This window comes from Plutella xylostella, chromosome 18 (genome assembly GCF_932276165.1).
Source record: "Plutella xylostella chromosome 18, ilPluXylo3.1, whole genome shotgun sequence".
Lineage (NCBI taxonomy): Eukaryota > Metazoa > Arthropoda > Insecta > Lepidoptera > Plutellidae > Plutella > Plutella xylostella.
The window spans coordinates 8,089,104-8,107,441 of NC_063998.1; the positions used below are offsets into that span (position 1 = coordinate 8,089,104).

Here is an 18,338-nt window from a genome sequence, read left to right on the forward strand (position 1 = left end):
GCGCTCTCAGACTGGGGTTACTCTATACTGACGAAAAACTAAGTTTCGGATCGATGCTACGTGAGCTTCTACTTTATGTCGTTGTATTAAACGTGCCGATTGCACGACAGCTCTCGTCTGTTAGTTGTCAGTATAGAGTGACCCCCCTGATGCCGCCGCTCGTCATAGCCGCCCCAGGCGGGTCGCGGTTGTAATGAAAATAATGGAGACTGCTATCGATGGAGCCAATTTGCCGAATAAATGGCTCGATAATGATTGGTTTATGCCATCGGTGTTCTTGCTTGTGAATAGAATCGTTTTCCCATTCCCCCTTTCGAGTGGCACGCGACGAAACGTTTTTAGGAGTACACGGAAGCAAGTACATAGGCAGGTAGGTACTACTCAGGTACACTCAACTCGGAGAGGTAATTGAATCGTGATTAAGGTCAAGAACCTAAAGAAACAATTGCCGGTTAACAAATATTGATTCTACTTCACCGAGCGTCGAGGGATCGATTCCAAAATTAACAGTGTGCGGAGGCCGTGGCGGGCTTCTCCCCCGAACCGAAAATATTTATATTATTCCAACGCTAATTATGGACCTGGAGGTGTTGTGTGCACACACCATTTAAATTCACTATTAACTGGACACGCTAATAGTTCACGCAATGTCAACGAAAAGTGTATTATTTACGCCCCAATCAATTGTTTCATTAAAAACGGGTCGGTCAGTAGTTTTATTTCTCGTAGAGCAGACCCGCTCAGCGGCGATGTTTGATTGGTATCTAATCGATATCTCGCGATGAAAATTGAATTCCGCTTAATCTATAGCTACAGAGGATGAAATTCTAAACTGCGTGCTTTATCTTGGAATGCGGAAATGTCTTAATATCTATGACAACGGGAAGCCCCCACATACCATTGCGTACGTACATCTTATAATCAATTTATTTGCTGACGAAACGCTTTGATGAAGCTTTTGCAGCTATTTATGTTGTCAAAACAAGAATTTCTCGAGCTTTTGATGTACTCTCTGAAAGAGATGTTTACATTTTCGGAACCTTTGATGGATCCTATATTATATGCTTTTTTTCTGAATGTAGTGTGTAGCCTCTCAATATTAAAAACTATATTGCTTATACTAAATTTTCTCCTCTAGAAGCTGTACAAACAAGGTACGTATGAGGATTTGGCTTCGCATTCAATAGCGCAATGAACGTAACCGTGCAGTTGTGCCCGAAATAATCTGTCTCGACGACTCGCAAATATTATCCTCCGCTCGGTTTTGGCCGGTTTTAGCCCGCACGGGGTCGCCCCGCCGCGGAAAATGCGGATCGGCTGCAATTCCGGAAAAACCCTGTCAACGACCCGAACAACCGATATAGTACCGACCCGTTATCCGAGTGATCGACCTGGACTCATGACATGACCCCAACCTCCCGTCTAAATATACTTGGCCATTCTATTTACATGCATACCTCGCACATAACCTGAAAATGAATGAGTCCTTCATAATTCTTTGCAGTCTTTTGTCGTCAGCATCAGTCGTCACATGCTTTGGCATAAATCAATAGGCACTTAGCTGTGTCAAAATTGAAATGTTTGTTTAATTTAAAAACTCCAGCTTCAACCAGATTCGCGGTCATCCATCTTTGTTATGGACACAAAATCTTATCCTATTCTCACATACGCACATTGCGAATCTGGCACATAAGCTACATCATAGCTATAGGGTTCGCTAGTCGCTCCAATTTCTGCTCATCCAGATTGAGGGCATCGGCTGTGTCCAAAACAACTTCAGATCTCGACCGTGAGCAAATCCTACTTACTGGAACGAATAGGTGTCGTATGCGATAAAAGAGCCAGTCGCGTTGGCGCGGCCGCTTATCGCGGTTTGTTTCTGAAGCTGTTTATTTAAATAGTCAAAAGGCCTTGCGGTTAAAACTGTCTTGGTGGTCGCTCCCTACAGCGAGTGCGCCGTAGTGCAGTGTGTGTTGGTCAGCGACCAGGCGCCCAGGCGTGAAGGCGATGGTTCGCGAAGGGGAGGGCCCGGCGCGCGCGGCGCTCAGCTCCCTACTTGATGCGCTTCGCTGGCGATCGCTGCTTGCCGTCAGAGCCGTGAGTCCGATTATACACTTCTTACATCACCACGGTCTTTGCCTCCATCGAAATTAGCCGTTCCAACCTTAACTACTACTCGATTTCCAATGTTTTGTCCAGCAACAATAATTATGCCACCCTTCATCCTCGTACGCTTTACTTGCCACTTATTTCTATGTTTACGTTCCTGGTAATTGAGAGTTGTTGTTCGTTTGCGTCATTGGTAGGGTGTTGTATCATGACATGAGGCATCCGAGTGATGCACACGAGCAAAGGTCACGAATTGTTTACGACGCAGTAGCGCCAAGGAAATGAAAGTTCATCTTCTGCAAGCGTTTTAACTTTTTTCTTAGGTTGTGCGTGACAACACGCCATGTTTTCTAGGCCAGTACTTTTGCTGACAGTGTAATACCTGCATGCTGTGTTTACGTTAGCAATGGTACTGAGCAAGTTTTAATTGAATACAGGTGAAGTACCTTACCGCAGACTAGACGCTACGCAAAAAGTGACAAGCAGTTTTCCGTATATACTAGAATTAGTTTTTATGCATCCGACGCCTGAGGTTTTGTTATTTGTTATCCGCCTGCGCGATAATGGCACTATTGACTTTCATTTAATCTATTTATGGGTACTTGAACTATGCTCTTAATAATTTGCTCAATAACTAGGCCAACTTGCATGCATGTCGAGTATATGGAATCGGCTACATTTGTTTACATGCTGGCACATAATGTTTTGTTGCTATGAAGGTGTGGCAGACATTTGGCGCGACTGTGTTGACCCACTTTAGCGTGGCTACTGGTATCAATGGCTCTAACTACCTAATTCTGAGTTGTCGTTTTCTTGTGCTATTACAGTTATTGCTGACTACATAGTCTGTACCTGTCTGTGTGTCCAACGTAGAGGCATATCTTCGATTGTTTATCACATTTGATGTCAGTACTGGAAAGAACGTCTCTTAAATCATTTACTTATACAAATACTAGATATCAATAAACATAATAATATAGATTATATTTATATATAAATAAATATATAACATCTATAAATATAATCTAAATTTTATCAAAAGATCAAATTTTATTCTTCTCAAGCGTCTGCCGCATCCTCCGAGGAAACTCCGCGAACTAAATATGAGTTTAAACGATCATACTTTGTCTTAGATTGCGGTTATATCTTTAGAACTGGGTTACTGCATAGATAGTGGAAAACTTTGTATGCTCCACGTAGCTGGGGGTTACTCTATATGACGAGAAACGGAAGTTTCGCAGAGCCACGGCTCTATCAGGGTTGTATGAAACGTGCCGATTGCACGACAGCTCTCGTTCGTTCGTTTCTCGTCAGTGTAGAGTGGCCCTCCGGCGGCGCGTCGGCGTTGGACGTTACGTTTCAAATATTTATAACCGTCCTGCTGCAAATGTTCAATTTATTCCTTTTATGTCTTCGTGTATTCGACATCATCTTAATTTCTCAGCTGCTATTTTCTAGCTCCACCTCAGATTTATTACCAGCTGTGATTTAAAATTTACAGTAAAGATCATACTTACATACCTACATGTTTTGATAGATTTTATGCATGGTCATTGACGTAATGCGGAGACAACTCAAACATTCCGTGCAGTGTTTTCAAAAATAATCTCGTGAACGCCTGAAAGCTCAGCTGTGTATTTCAGCGACGATTTTCAGCTGTTGTATTACGAAGCTCGTTGTCATCGGCATTGTTTTATTTATACGCGATTCTTCTATCCCGTTCCCACCGACTTTCCCTCTCTCTGTCTCGTCATTCCGAAAACATTCAAAAACCCTGTTTAATTCTAGTTTATCGTGTTCGGTGGCTGGCTACGCAGTTTCGGATGTTATGGAATTTTTGAAACGGATCCTCTCCGAGGTTGGTTCGTGTTTGATTAATTTGTTTAATGTGTTAGTAACTTAATCTGCCGGCTTGAAGAGTCAGCTGTTAAATCGGAACGCTTTCGTTTATCATCGCGTCTCGCCGGTGTCTATTTATATCTGTCGTGGGCTCTCTCCGGCTGTCTCTACCTCTACATACGACGGTGCTGTGCCTATGTACAGACAGCAAAAGAGATAATCACCCCTCCAGAGCAAACAGTTTGAGCTTAGGACATCATCATCATCATCATCAGCCAATAGTCATCCACTGCTGGACATAGGCCTCTCCCAAGGAGCGCCACAACACTCGGTCCTCGGCCTTCCTCATCCAACCACTACCCGCCACCCGCCTAAGGTCGTCAGTCCAACGGGCAGGAGGGCGTCCCACGCTGCGTTTGCCTGTTCGTGGTCTCCACTCGAGAACTCGTCTACCCCAACGGTTATCGGTTCTTCGGCAGATATGACCAGCCCACTGCCACTTCAGCTTGCATATTTTGACAGCTATGTCGGTAACCTTAGTCCTCTGACGGATAACCTCATTTCTGATACGATCCATCTTAGGACATGAGTCCTATGAAGAGGATTGATGAATCCAATAATATTTTGTCTCCTCACTCGAATGCATCTATTGGATTTTCCAACTCATGCTACTGAGTGATACAGTACTAATTTACTATTACTGAATGAATATAAGTATTTATTTAAATATTGTAAATAGCATTTTCGTGTACCAGTCTGGATATTATATTATTATATGTTTGTATATATTATATTTATGTATCCTAATATTATATGTATTTTATTATTATCTTTTATAAATTTATATAATTATTTGAATGTATTGTTATTATATATTAAGATAATTATTAAGTGACTATTTAGTTTTTTCATCTTACATACTTTTTCGTTTTTTTTTTTTTTTGCACATCTTTGTACTTGTTTTCCTGCACCTCCTGTAGGTTGGCTGGTAGAAAATGCTCTTAGCATTAAGCCCACCTTTTGTACATGTATTTTTATATTTGTGCAATAAAGAATTAAATAATAATAATAATAATATGTTTGCGCTGAAAGTTATACATGTCTCTTTTGCTGACTGTACCCACATATGCTATCAGCCACTTGTACCCCCTTCATGTTCTGAGCATGAAGCTGCTGGCACCTGGTGAGGTCACCGATACTGTAGCAATAGTAATCAGCCCCAGTGTTTATGGTTTGAATATCAGAATAACATCTTGGCGCTCATTATGTGGCCAACGTTTTTTTTTTTTGTTCTATACAGAGGATATTTTATTAAGTTTGTGTTTATTTCTCTGCAGTTTTTGTCGTCGTTTTACTAGTCCTTCGTGCCAAGATTTTAAGCTTGTACTGTGTGGTATTAAAATTCTCGAATATATCCTTTTTGAAGAGGATTAAGTCTCTTGAGCATATCTGGAACCGTCGTAATTAGCTTATTGAATAATACATCTGTGGTCCTTATCCCTCAAAAGGGCTTTTTCATTTCTGTCTCGTAGGATTCATTTTCGACATGTACCGAGTAGCTGCTTTATGTACCATGTTATGTGACTAAAGTTCAAAGGTCAAAGTTTGGACCTTTTCGCTTGTCGCTTATACCTAAATACAGTCCCACGACTCCCGCGTTTTTTTCCTTTTATTGACCAATAACAGTTTAAAAAGCAATCTCCTGTATTATAGTGAGCCGCAATAAGGGAAAGTAAAACGGTATTATTTTTGTTTTTAAAACGTTTTATTTCTTGAAGTCCGCACCACATCTGGTGCGGAAATTGAGTATCGCAGGTGTGGATTGTGGCCGTCGATGAGATTCAGCAGCCGTCGGTTATCTCAGCGACGTGCCGTATCGCCGCCGCCGCCGCCGCAGCGACTACTGTGGGCTCTCATTCATTACAGGCGCGCGGGGGGGGAGCGAAGACGCCGCGCGCCGCCCGACGCCCGACAATATCGATTTTGTACCACCCCCCCTCCCCGCCCCTCCCGCTTCACAGCATCCGACCTCGAGTGCTCTCCTCTCGCGCCTACCGACCTCCTCCAAAACAATCTACGCCCTAACGCCGCGCCGCACGGCACAAATTCCCGCCGCCCGCCCGCCCTGCAACGCCAACCCGCCGACCTCTAATGAACCCTTTGATCGAAAGTCACTCGGTCGAGATTCCAACGTCGCCGCGACGGTCCACGCCGCTGGAAAAATAGGCTTTTTGCTACAATTAAAATGGTAAATCAAACTAATTTCAGTAATTGCGAGGTCAAAGTTTGGAGAGACGGCGCGCGTCGGGCGTGCGCTTTTTGAGCGCGTATGATTTTTAATGGGTTCTTAGCGCACGGCGGCCGGGGGCTGCCGCGACAAGATTTAATTATTAGTTTACGATCGCTCACGAGCAACTTGTCGACTCTTGCTACCTGCGCCGCCGCCTGCCGCTAAAAACTTGCCGCCAGAACTTGTGTCTGTCGATCTCGACGTGTAATTAATAAAACGTACCCTCTCGCCACATTATTAACCCGGGTCCGCCCGGCCCGTGTAAACAATAAGATAGATTGTCGGAAGAAATCTGATTATTGTATCCGGATTTAGGTCTCGGCTGTGCTGTTTCATGGCGTGGTACGCTCGAGTTGTTTGAATTTTCATTCGAGATCTATTTGTTTGCTTATACTAGTATTTTTGTACTCATTATAACTCATATATGCAATATTAGTAGACCGCTTTACGTTTTTGCCAACTTTTAAATTACGTTAGTTATGATTATGTTTGAATGAGGGCTGAAGAAGAGATGGCCATTGGCCATAGGAGATAAGGGGTGGATGAGTTATTTGTACTCACGTGATAGGTTGCGAACCGTATCGCCGTTTTTGAATAAGTACAATGCACTTGACGATGTTTTCTCACTATGCGTAGGATGATGAGCACTATAAAATCATACGCCTACGATACATATGCCATTTATACCAACTAACCGAATTAAACCATGTTTATTAATGCCGATTTCCGTTAACTAATTCAGTAAGCTAAACAAACAGTTATAGACAATCCCAATGTTTATAAATTTTACACTTGCACGGAATCAAAATATTAGTTACGGTTAATGTTATTATTACATTTATTACCCTATGTAGGAGGATTAATCAATTAGATAAGTAATTGAGTTACCTTTTATTGTGTGTTATATGTTTAATGCAAAAACTACTTATATTATGTTAGGTATTTATGTGAAAAGCTAGTACATTGGATTAACTTTTTATCCCGTTTTTTTAAGTTAACGTGAAGTTCAAGGGATGTGCTAATAATAAATATTTTCTGAACTCTAGACAAGTCCATCTTACCTCTTACCTACAACATTTATATGTAGTAGCAAGTATGTTAGTTATATATAGTTATAAACTATAGGTTAAATTCAAAATAAAGCATCCAGTCGGTCAACTTGCAACAGAAAAAGCATGACAAATACCTAACAAGTTCTAAATATGGTTACCTGTAAATTAAAATTTTAAAAGTATTTCAAAAATCCTTACTAATATTATAAATGCGAAAGTAACTGTGTCTGTCTGTCTGTCTGTCTGTCTGTCTGTTACTTTTTCACGCCAAAACTACTGAACGGATTTGAATGAAATTTGGTATACATATGGTCTAGACCCTGGGAAAGAACATAGGCTACTTTTTATCCCGGAATTCCCACGGGAAAACTTATTAAGGCGAAGCGAAGCGCGCGGGAACAGCTAGTTTATTATAAACAACACCACTAAATAAAAGAGTTCCTGAAAAAGAGACGGCTACTAAAGCACTCGATGGAACTGAAATCAATTATAAATTTTAAGTACCTGGCGTAAATGATTTTATTAATAAACCCTTTTAAAGCCCCTGGTTTCCGCTTCACCGCAGATATGTTTAAATATTCACAGTACAATGCAGACTTCATCATAGTATACACGTGTTATATCTCAAATTAACTGCCTATGGAATGAATATCGGATATTGGTCTTAAGTTATCTTAAATTTGTAGGGCTATGTTACCAAATATTGAACAGGTATATGGCTATTACAGCGCAGTAAATACTATCCATTATTAACGAATACCTTAGTTAGTGGACTTAAGGAATTTCAGTTTATGTGTTGTAATAGCAGGGTGAGGTCATGATCATGAGGTTACATACTCGATACATACCCAAAGAAAATAATAACATCCCTCGTTTTTGCATCAAGAGCTTAAAAAAACGGTAAAAACTTTCATTACATGGTTTCTTCCGAGTTGTTCCTCAGTGCTGTAACATTCCGCCCGGTTTTATTTACCCCCGAGCGCGGCTCATAGATGTTTTAAGACTACAGTCGATTGTGATTTTTGTTTATTTATTTTCATTCACTCCCCACAGTCTGAGATTGAAGTTTGTTGGACGGTTGTTGTGTATCTTCTCTTCTGTGCGCTTCACTTGTTTTGTTACAATACGATAAATTGTAGGCGGCGTCACTCGATCGCTGGATTCATACTGAAATGCGCAGGGTCCGCCACTTCGTCTATGTTTCAGATTGCCAACAAATTCCATTTATGGACACCTAAAACTCTAAAGATCATCGCCTCAGCTGCTGACGAAGGCTGTATCAAGTTAACATGGTTTAACAGCAATCATGCATGATAGGTACATAGTCGTCGAATTATCACTAATCAATTATCATTGACCAACCAATATTGCACTATTTAATCTATTGAGTTATTTAGAAGTAGTGGTAATAATACATTATTAAGTAATTAGATCTGTGTATATTCACCAAGAAACCTGCGTTATTTGACTATGTCTAGTCTACCTAACACAGGTAGCTAGCAACAGCTAGATGTAGACTTGAGGTAGCAAAACGCATTCTAATAGAGTGGCGGTTATGAGTATGTGGGTGTAAAGTGCGTCTGCCATGGCCTGCCCCAACAGGGGGTTGTGTGCCCCGTGCAGGTTGGGGTGGAATGCATTTCAATGGACAACAGTCTGTGCGTTGGGGTAGGTTGCGTTTGTATGCAGCAGAGGTATGTGCCTACCGGCGGTTTGTGATTGTTTGCGTTTGAGGCTTTAGGTCATCAACCAACGTTAGAAATTTAAAGCAACATTATTTGTATGGAGCTATAAGTTATCAACAAATCACAGTCCGAAGTTGGTCATATTTTATTCACGAAGTGTCGTCTGTCTATAGCTAGGTATGTAGATATAATTTCAAGCCTAACAGTTTTGTCTGTCGCCACTTTAAATTAAACTTTAAAACGCTTTAGTTTTCGGCGTATTGATTCCGGTGTTAGTTGGTTTGTTATAAATTTTTAAGCAGTTATCTGCCTAGTGGGTAGTACTCGTAGGTTCGAAATAAACACGACACGGAGAGATCGATACGGCTGTGCCGGAGGTCGGCTCCGCTCCTGGCGCTGACCTGCCGCAACATCCGCCGACTCCGTACTATTACAAACGAACGAAATACCCTCACATTACTCCAATACAGCTTATTTATATGCCAGCTACATCAAAAGCCTCTGTTGTCTGTTGTAGCAGGCTGTTAAGGTAATTATTATCGAGTCAAAATGAAAAGGCGGTGCGGGGACGTTCGGCGCAATGTTTGCTGCCTTCCCGCGTGTTGATGTGCAGTGCAGGTCGCTAATGAAACGTTTGGAGAGGCAGGCCCGGCGGAAGAGCGGCGGCCTACGTACGCAGCCAGCATTGGGTCGGGTCACTGAACCCGCCCGCCCCCTATCGGGGTAAATATGCCGAATGCACACAGATGCGCGCGCCGCCCGCCGCCGCCGCCGCTGCACTCCGCACGCATCCACCCCCACCCCACAGGCCAGCCCGCCTCTTAAAACTCCTAATTGATTGCTGAAATTTTCTCGCAATAACTGTCTTTTTACGGTGTTAATGATGTAAACTTGCGCAGTTCCGCGGCGTTAATTGATACTCTGGAGCCGTGATAAGTTGTTAACTTGTGTGAGTAATGTCGCCGGCGGCGGCGCGGGGCGATGAAAAATTTATTAGCATACCGACCGACCGAGGATTCGCCTCCGCGGCACCGCGGCGCCGCGCGAGCCTCCCGTCACGCAGACACCAATATTTGCTGCCACACCGCCTGCTCAATGATAGACAGCTGTTTGGCATGGCTTGTTCCTGACGCATTCATATATTCTAAATCATAATACATACGAGTTTAACTTCGTACTGCACCATCATGTCCTGTGCTTCAATTTCTCACCTCTATATCGAAGGATTGCACTAATGCGAACTCAAGCTTAGCAGATGTTCTGATTTCTACTGCATTCGAAAAATGGAATGTCGATAGAGAGGTCGAGGACCCGCGAAGTATCAAAACAAAACGATCTAAGCATAATGATGTAAACATAACAACACTATCACAATGCAATGCGAATTAGTCCCGATATGTGAAGTGGGTATGTTGGCCTCATACCTATCAGCGGTATAAGCCCAGCTTATATCCACCCATATACTGCCCTTGTGGGTTATGCGCGATGAATACTAATCGGACCACACACGACTGTGACAACCGATATATTGTATCATTCTCTTTGATATCATCGCTGTTTGCGTCGGTCGAATGATTGGCTCAAATTATCTTGAATACGCGTGTGGACTTTCTGAAGAAATTACAAAGGAGTGGAGCTGTTCGTTCTGAAATAGGTACGAAAAATTTCGCAGATTTTAGCTTTTTGTAACATTCTTATTGCTGAAGCTCTTGCAGTTCAGATTAGGTGGCTAGTCCTGAATGTTCTACAGGGGGCAAATCATATCATCCAAGAATTTCAACGCCAAATTTATCTTGCTTCCTCTTAGCTTGGATGCTTTTGTTTACTGTTAATCTATCATACTTTCTCATCTTATAATCATCAATAGCAAGGCTCGAATCACGCATTATGTTGACAAACAATATTATATCATCAAAGATATTGTAATATCAAACACAATCATAATGAAATGATACTGTGGATATAACAATGACGGCGGTCATCACTCGCCCGCCGTGGTGATGGCAGCGTTGCATCACCGGGTGCAAGTGGGTGATGTCACGGTGACGTCACCCGACACAAATAACTGCACCAGAAAAGTGGGACGGCTGGGGCACAGCGCGAGTAGCGGAGGTACAGTCGCTTAGTAGCCGACAGGTGGCGGGGTCAACGGGTTAAGTGGGGATTGGAGTAAAAATTTGCGGCTGCGTTCGAATCGTTGGTTGGTTTTTTGAAGGATTTAACGTTGGTAAAAATAAGGTAATTGAAGGGTTAGGGAATAGACCTCAAAGATTATAGATGACCATACATAGAAACGCACACAAAAATGCAACGATAATTTTGATCGTGGGTTGCCATTGCCAACAATGTATACATAACAAATCCTATAAATATATGATCGCTTAAAATCGTAGCAATGGTAATAAATATCGTTTCTTTTGGCATGATGACATCAGTATGTGTAATTTTCTTACAGAACATTGTGATTGAATCACCTGCTCGCGATTATTTTGTTGAGGTTATTTTGAACAATTTATTATTCATGTAGACTTGTAGAGCATATCTTCACTTCATGGGTTATACCTTTTTCACCTGATTAGGTACTTCATTGCGTACATTGTGATTTATGAATCTACGATCCTTTCCACCGACCGAAATTTTATCAAAGGCCCCAACAAAGTCGTTTTTTCCCCGAAACACATGTTTTTGATAACCTATTGTGAAACTATAAGTAAGAAATTGTGCACCGTGTACAGACATATAAAAAAAGCTGCCACCACAATGACGAAGATTAATGATGACTAAGAAATATCCCCAAGTGCGGTACAGTCAAGCACACAAACATCCGGCAGGAAGCATCGCCAGATGAAAGCTTGCCCGCTCCGGGGGGTCACTCTATATGACGAAAAACAAAGTTTCGGTGACCTGCTGCACAAGCCACGATTCTATCTCGTTGTTTTAAGCACGACAGCTTTCGTTCGTTCGTTTTTCTTCAGTATAGAGTAACCCCCCGGCTGCACACGTCGTGCACGTCTCGGGATAGATCTAGAGACGGGGCGCCTACTGCGGGCCTAATTGATTAACCAGAGTCGGATGGTACACCCACATTGGCGGCACCGATTCTTCCCTATGATGTAACCGGAACACGATGGTTGAGTATGACTTATGCGAGTATCCGATTAGGAATTGACGTTGATTGAGGATCTGTTAGTGCTTGTCAGTATGTAAGGAGATGTGGATAGCAGGTTATGAAAATGTGTAGGTAGATGTTTGGTCTGTAAAAATAGCAAAGATTCTGGAGCCTCTAATCGTAGGGAAAGCGTAAAGGATGCGAATGAGAAACCATATCATGTTTTTCTATATTTATATTTATCCGTTTTTTTACATTAATTACTAAGTCATAATGCGGTAATAGATTTACAAACTAACATCATAATCATAATCGTAAAATAAAACAGTTCACATCGTACTTTACATATTCGTTTACATAGCAGATACACGTACTTACCACAATGTGTACAATATTTGTGAAAAAATATTATCACAACATGTGAAGGGATCATCGTGTGTTTGCTCATAACAATGTCAGAGTTATTGTCGCTTTCTTCGCGATGACATAACGGATAATCATCGAACCGCCGAAGTTTGTCCGTTTACATAAGCGGCATTCCGGAGACACACGAATATCGCCAACTTGCATCTCGACAACTGCAACTCCAATCTCAAGTTGTGAATCAGCTTTTCCATCTGTACTATTGAGCCGGTGGCCCACGCCGCGCTATCAGGTGCCGCGCAAACAAAACTCTGAATAGACTCGGGTTAAACATGCACGTTCGGTGTACGGGTGTAATTAAAGTTTAGGAGACGCTCACGTCGCCCGTTAACCTCGTTATCGGGCGCTGGGAAGTGGGTGAGACGGGGGCGTAGCGCCACCAGCGCGCCCGGGGTAGGGGGAAAATCAATGACAACGTCCGCCGCGCGCCGCTCTCTCCGCCGCGCCGCGCTCATCTCGCGGCCACGTGCCGCGGTCATCGGCCTGCATCGCTGCAGCCGCACGCACACATGCACGCCACCCCCCGCCCCGCGCCCGCACCCGGGGGGGAAACAAATGACACTCGTCATCATTGCTACTCGCAGAGGATGCCGACGCTCCACACCGCCCCGCAATATCACCTCTACAGAAATAAATAACAAAGTAAACAAGTTTTTTTCACGGGGAGCGCCCGCAACTGGTGGTGAAATTGCGGGAAAATACGATATTCAAAAGAATATCATGGCTGCAGACGCTAGGACCGAAGGGCAAGGTTAAGCGACTACTGAACTTGGGAGATATAACTCGTCAATTATTTTACTTCACTGCATGCGCAAAGGGGAAACTTTTTCTTAGACGGTTTTGATGTTAAAAGTAGACAGCTCGGCTACAAAAGACTTCAACGTGCTAACGGTTTAATGGAGCATACGTATTAATACCTCTAAAAGGTTTCCGTTCACTAGCGTGTGTCCAAAAAGTGTTTCTTCAAGTAATTAAACACCTCCAACCCTACTAATATCGAAGCCAAAAGAGTTGCCACGCTATTCGGAATGTATTTTTGTCAACGTTTAGTCGCATCGGATAACAGACAAACAACCACATGGACGAAACCTGTTGGGAAACATCTCGACTCGACACTTTTCTGACCTTTGTAATCAATATCACACCAACCATAGCTTAATTTTGACCTTTACTTCTAATAAGTTACAGCCGTCAATTTCTACACATGAACAATAATAAATTATAGCTTTCCACAATGTTGTCTTTGGACATAATTACCTTGTAATTTTGAGTAATCCCATTATTAGTATAAGAATGGCCGCGTCATTATTTTAGCTTCTCAACCGTGAGAGACGAATTTTCTCATTGCCTTCGCCGAGATAAGTAAATGTACCTACTTGTCCCATTTTTGTCGCCGTGAAAAATGAAAAAAATTGTCGCGTCATTGTTATTTGTCGAATCAAGAGTGCGACTCGACGGGATGTGGCCCTGCCGGCTGCCGGGGCGACCGCCGGCCCGTGAAATATACCTACGTGATATGTGGGTCGCACTCACATATTTAGGTTATCGTGTGTCAAAGCCGGCCGCGCCGTCGATATGGCCCGCTTCCGTGCCGACTCCTGGGGGGTCACTCTATATGACATTAAACATGCTGGCTGCACGACAGCTCTCGTTCGTTCGTTTTTCGTCAGTAAAGAGTAAGCCTCCTGGTCGCCAACAGCACGGATTCGCAATGCCGTCACTCCGCTATACAGTATATAAAATACACAGCGATAGTGGAAGAGGCTTTGTTTGATAATTTCAGTCATAAAGTATATGTGAACGCTATTTTGGAGCGTGAGACGTTATTTCATGTATTTTGGTATTAGGAATTCAGTAAAAAAATATTACAAAAATCCTCATTAGCGATAGCGAAGTATGTGTATCTAATTTCGTCAGTTGTGTCTTTGAAATGGTTTAATTGGCTCTTGATTAAAACAACGCTGTCCTAAAAGCACGAATTACCGTGAAACCATAACACGGAATGCCGAAACGGAGTCCGATTCTCGAGTCGATGACCCAGATACACAAGTGACATTGATCGACGGCGCATGAAGAGAAACATCTATACACAACCCTAGATTCAGAAAAAGTCAAGTTCATTGCCATCGCAGCCACATAATATTATCCACATACACACCTACATCAATTAAAAAATAATGGCGCACCCAAAATAGTACTCATGATTCATGAAGTTTCAATTTAGGAATAATTATTTCGGGCGTGCAAACACTGCAATTAATTTTGTCTGCTCCTAGGTCAAGCACCTAGCGTCGAAGTGAGCTATCAGAAAACAAACATAATATAACAATACAGTTAGAAGTTGATATAATAAATAGTGGCCAATGGCCGTGTGAATTGGGATGGCGGGCTAATTGGCTGCGATTCGTCAAACTGTTTTGTAACGAGCCCCATGGATTTACGGCTGCTGTTCTGTTTGAAGTTATCGTATCTTTGGTGCATTTGTTGGTAAATATGTTGAGCGCAGTGGCGGTGAATTAGATTAATTTGATGTGTTAATTGTGAATATTTAAAGAGTATAGCTCTGTGTTTACTATACATTAGCTGTTTCCACATGTTTATCTAGCTTTGGATTTACATACCACTAATATAATATGATATTGGTCATATCAATGATAACCAAATTCATTGATGTATAGGTTATTACAAAGAGAAACAGTGAACGAAAGCTATGCATAATTATAACCATTTATCAACAACAATTTAAAGGTTTTGCTACCATTTATCACATATCTGGGCATAATCTATTCTTATATTTATATGAAAACCTGCTAACTTTTACTTATTTCCAAGCCAATATATTCGACCAAAACAATCTCCCAATCAAGAAACGTATTAACATACTCAAAAACTAACCGTCACCTATCTTTCTTCCGCAGGTATACTACGCGAAGAAGAAGCGGAGAGCGCAGCAGTACCTCGGCGAGGACGGCTCACACAAGAAGGAGAGGAAGCTGTACAACGACGGCTACGACGACGACAACCACGACTACATCATCAAGCAGGGCGAGAAGTTCCTCGACCGGTACGAGATCTCCTCGCCCATCGGCAAGGGGTCCTTTGGACAGGTAAGTTTCTCTCATCTTTATACATAAAAGAAGAAAGGGACTGATTCGGCATCAATGCACAGCCCAAACGGCAAGGCTACAATCATGAAACTAGGCACGTAGGTTTCTTAGGTAGTGTAAGTGAGCACTAAGAAAGGATTTTCAGAAACTCCATTCCTAAAGCGGTAAAATAGGGGATGAAAGTTTGTATGAAAGTCCTTCAGTTTATCGCGGAATTCCCACGGTAAAACTTTTTAAGGCGCGAGAACAGCTAGTTATTAAATAGATACACACAATCATTATTTCTGATTGATTTCAATTTCATATCTGGGTTCATGGAGATATGCAAATACGGAAGTAGTTGCGATAGTAACGGTACATGATTTATGTAAAACTTTAATCATTTATAGATCCTTCGCCTCGGTCAGGTTTACTATCCAATCTCCGTAACTACCAATATCGGTAATAAACGGAGATACAGTTACTGCTAAAATAAAACGAGGAAATGGAACTGTTTACTACCCACCTAGTCACCGGTGTGAAAAATAATTTGAACTCGAAATAATAAAGAGCGAGATTGTGTATGAACGTAATCAAAACGTTTTTATTAGTTGGCTGCTTCATCTCTTCATGTTATGGCTCTATTACTATCGTCCACGCATCTAGATGCAGCACTCGTTGGGTTCCCATAACAATAAACTGTGGGAATGTTATAATAACTAGTTGTTTTGTCGCATGGTCTTGATACTTTTTCCACGTGGGCTTTCAGGGGTGTGTGTTTTTATAGACGAGATAATATAAAGTTTATGAAGCCGCTTCGGTGTTCCAATGCTTCGGTGGCTATCTAGATTTACCCTTATATTCCAGTGATGACTAGGTCATTCCATCTATGTTCTTAGTACTGATAGATTTATTACACAGTTAAACTTTTCGCAGTAACTTGCATTTCTCGTATAAAATTAATGTATTTTTTGTATTATTTTTCAGGTTGTGAAAGCGTACGACCACGAGGAGCAGTGTCAAGTAGCAATAAAAATAATTAAGAATAGGAAACCCTTCCTGAACCAGGCACAAATAGAAGTCAAGTTACTAGAAATGATGAACAGAGCAGACGCGGAAAACAAGTATTATATAGGTGAGTTATATTCTATCATCAACTATGTGTACTCTGGACTGGACCTTAGATTTGTGGCTATAAGAATAGATTGATTCCAGCAGTATAACGATTACGCCATCAAATATGATTCTTTCTGTCCTTACCCTTCTTCGTTCACATCCAGTCATTAGGACTGGCCTTGTAACCCCTTTTCTAATCCAACTCCATCTATTTTCCAGTAAAACTGATGGAGCACTTCATGTTAATTGTCAATGAATAATGCATCTTTTCAAAGCTTCTTTCTCGCCTTACCCTCGTGTGCCAGTCCAAATTCTTGCTTCTCCTTTCCTAATTCAACTCTTTCTATCCCTCATCGCATCTGGATTGGATTGGACTGGTCCAAATCCTTGCAAAACCTTCTCTAATCCAACTCCACCTTCCTTCCAGTGAAACTGAAACGGCACTTCATGTGGCGGAACCACCTGTGCCTCGTGTTCGAGCTGCTCTCGTACAACTTGTACGACTTGCTGCGCAACACCAACTTCCGCGGCGTGTCGCTCAACCTCACGCGCAAGTTCGCGCAGCAGCTGTGCACGGCGCTCCTGTTCCTTAGTCAACCAGGTGAGGAACTTGGTACTATTTAACTAAAACTTGCCTACTGTTGGATATGAAAATCGTATTCTGGGTTTCTAAATTTATTAGACTTCTGGTCGATAGTAATCTAGAAACGGGTATTTATTTATTTAATACTTAATTGCACAAATATAACATATGAGTGTACGAATGGTGGACTTAATGCTAAAATAATTTTCTACCTGCTAATCTACAGTAGGTATAGGAAAACAAGTAGAAAGGTGCAAAAAATATATATGAAAGCAGAAAGAACTAAATATAGACTATACAGTACATATGTGTAGTCACTTGATTATTAACTTTATAGAAATACATAAAATATACATATTGCATATCTTGTTTCTTGGGTACCTAGGTTGTTACAGAATTATGCTTACATAGCTGCTGCTTGTTACATCTGCAGCCTGTACCTTTATGTTATTAACATATTGTTTATTTTTATTTCCAGAACTAAATATAATTCACTGTGATCTAAAGCCGGAGAATATCCTGCTCTGCAACCCGAAGAGGTCAGCAATCAAAATTGTCGACTTTGGCAGCTCGTGTCAACTTGGACAGAGGGTAAGTGACCATTTGCTATTTTGGACCCTTATATCAAAGAAAAACATTAGGTTTTACTTCCCAGACTAGTAGTTCATAGTAGAGTTTACATTATTTTTCTCCCGATAGAGAAGATAGATGCTGTGGATATCCTGTTCCTCACTTATTACGATCGTGGTTGGCCCTTTTTGCTACTTCGTCATTATGACACAGTTTTTTTGTTTAAATGTGTATGGACACATTTAAACAAAAGTTTCATAATGTGTCTACTGTCTAGCTAGTCCATTCAATCTGGTCATTCGTCTTTTTATTACTATGATATATCACACATAGCAAGTGTGATCCAGATATGGGGTCATAGTTTATCGATTATTGCGTATTTGTAAGGCCGTGTGTTTCGAGTAGTAAGGGTTTTAATACTTTTCGTTTACTCTCAGAATCTGTTCTAGAAGCACTAATGTTATGTTTTGTGTGTC

The 18,338-nt window shown here is 41.7% G+C and overlaps 1 protein-coding gene across 4 annotated transcripts in view; it reads left to right on the forward strand.

Annotated features, from left to right (window-relative positions):
- The window catches only part of LOC105387341 (serine/threonine-protein kinase minibrain), a 95,063-nt gene that overhangs the window by 68,685 nt on the left and 8,040 nt on the right, over positions 1-18,338 (forward strand). For 3 of the 4 annotated variants that reach the window (XM_048627379.1, XM_048627380.1, XM_048627381.1), the window contains exons 4-7: positions 15,426-15,614; positions 16,581-16,728; positions 17,137-17,310; positions 17,771-17,883. In XM_048627379.1, the coding sequence (XP_048483336.1) occupies positions 15,426-15,614; positions 16,581-16,728; positions 17,137-17,310; positions 17,771-17,883 (624 nt within the window). Of the gene's footprint in view, positions 1-1,914; positions 2,098-15,425; positions 15,615-16,580; positions 16,729-17,136; positions 17,311-17,770; positions 17,884-18,338 lie in introns of those variants that run through there. The other variant, XM_048627382.1, reaches the window with a different exon arrangement.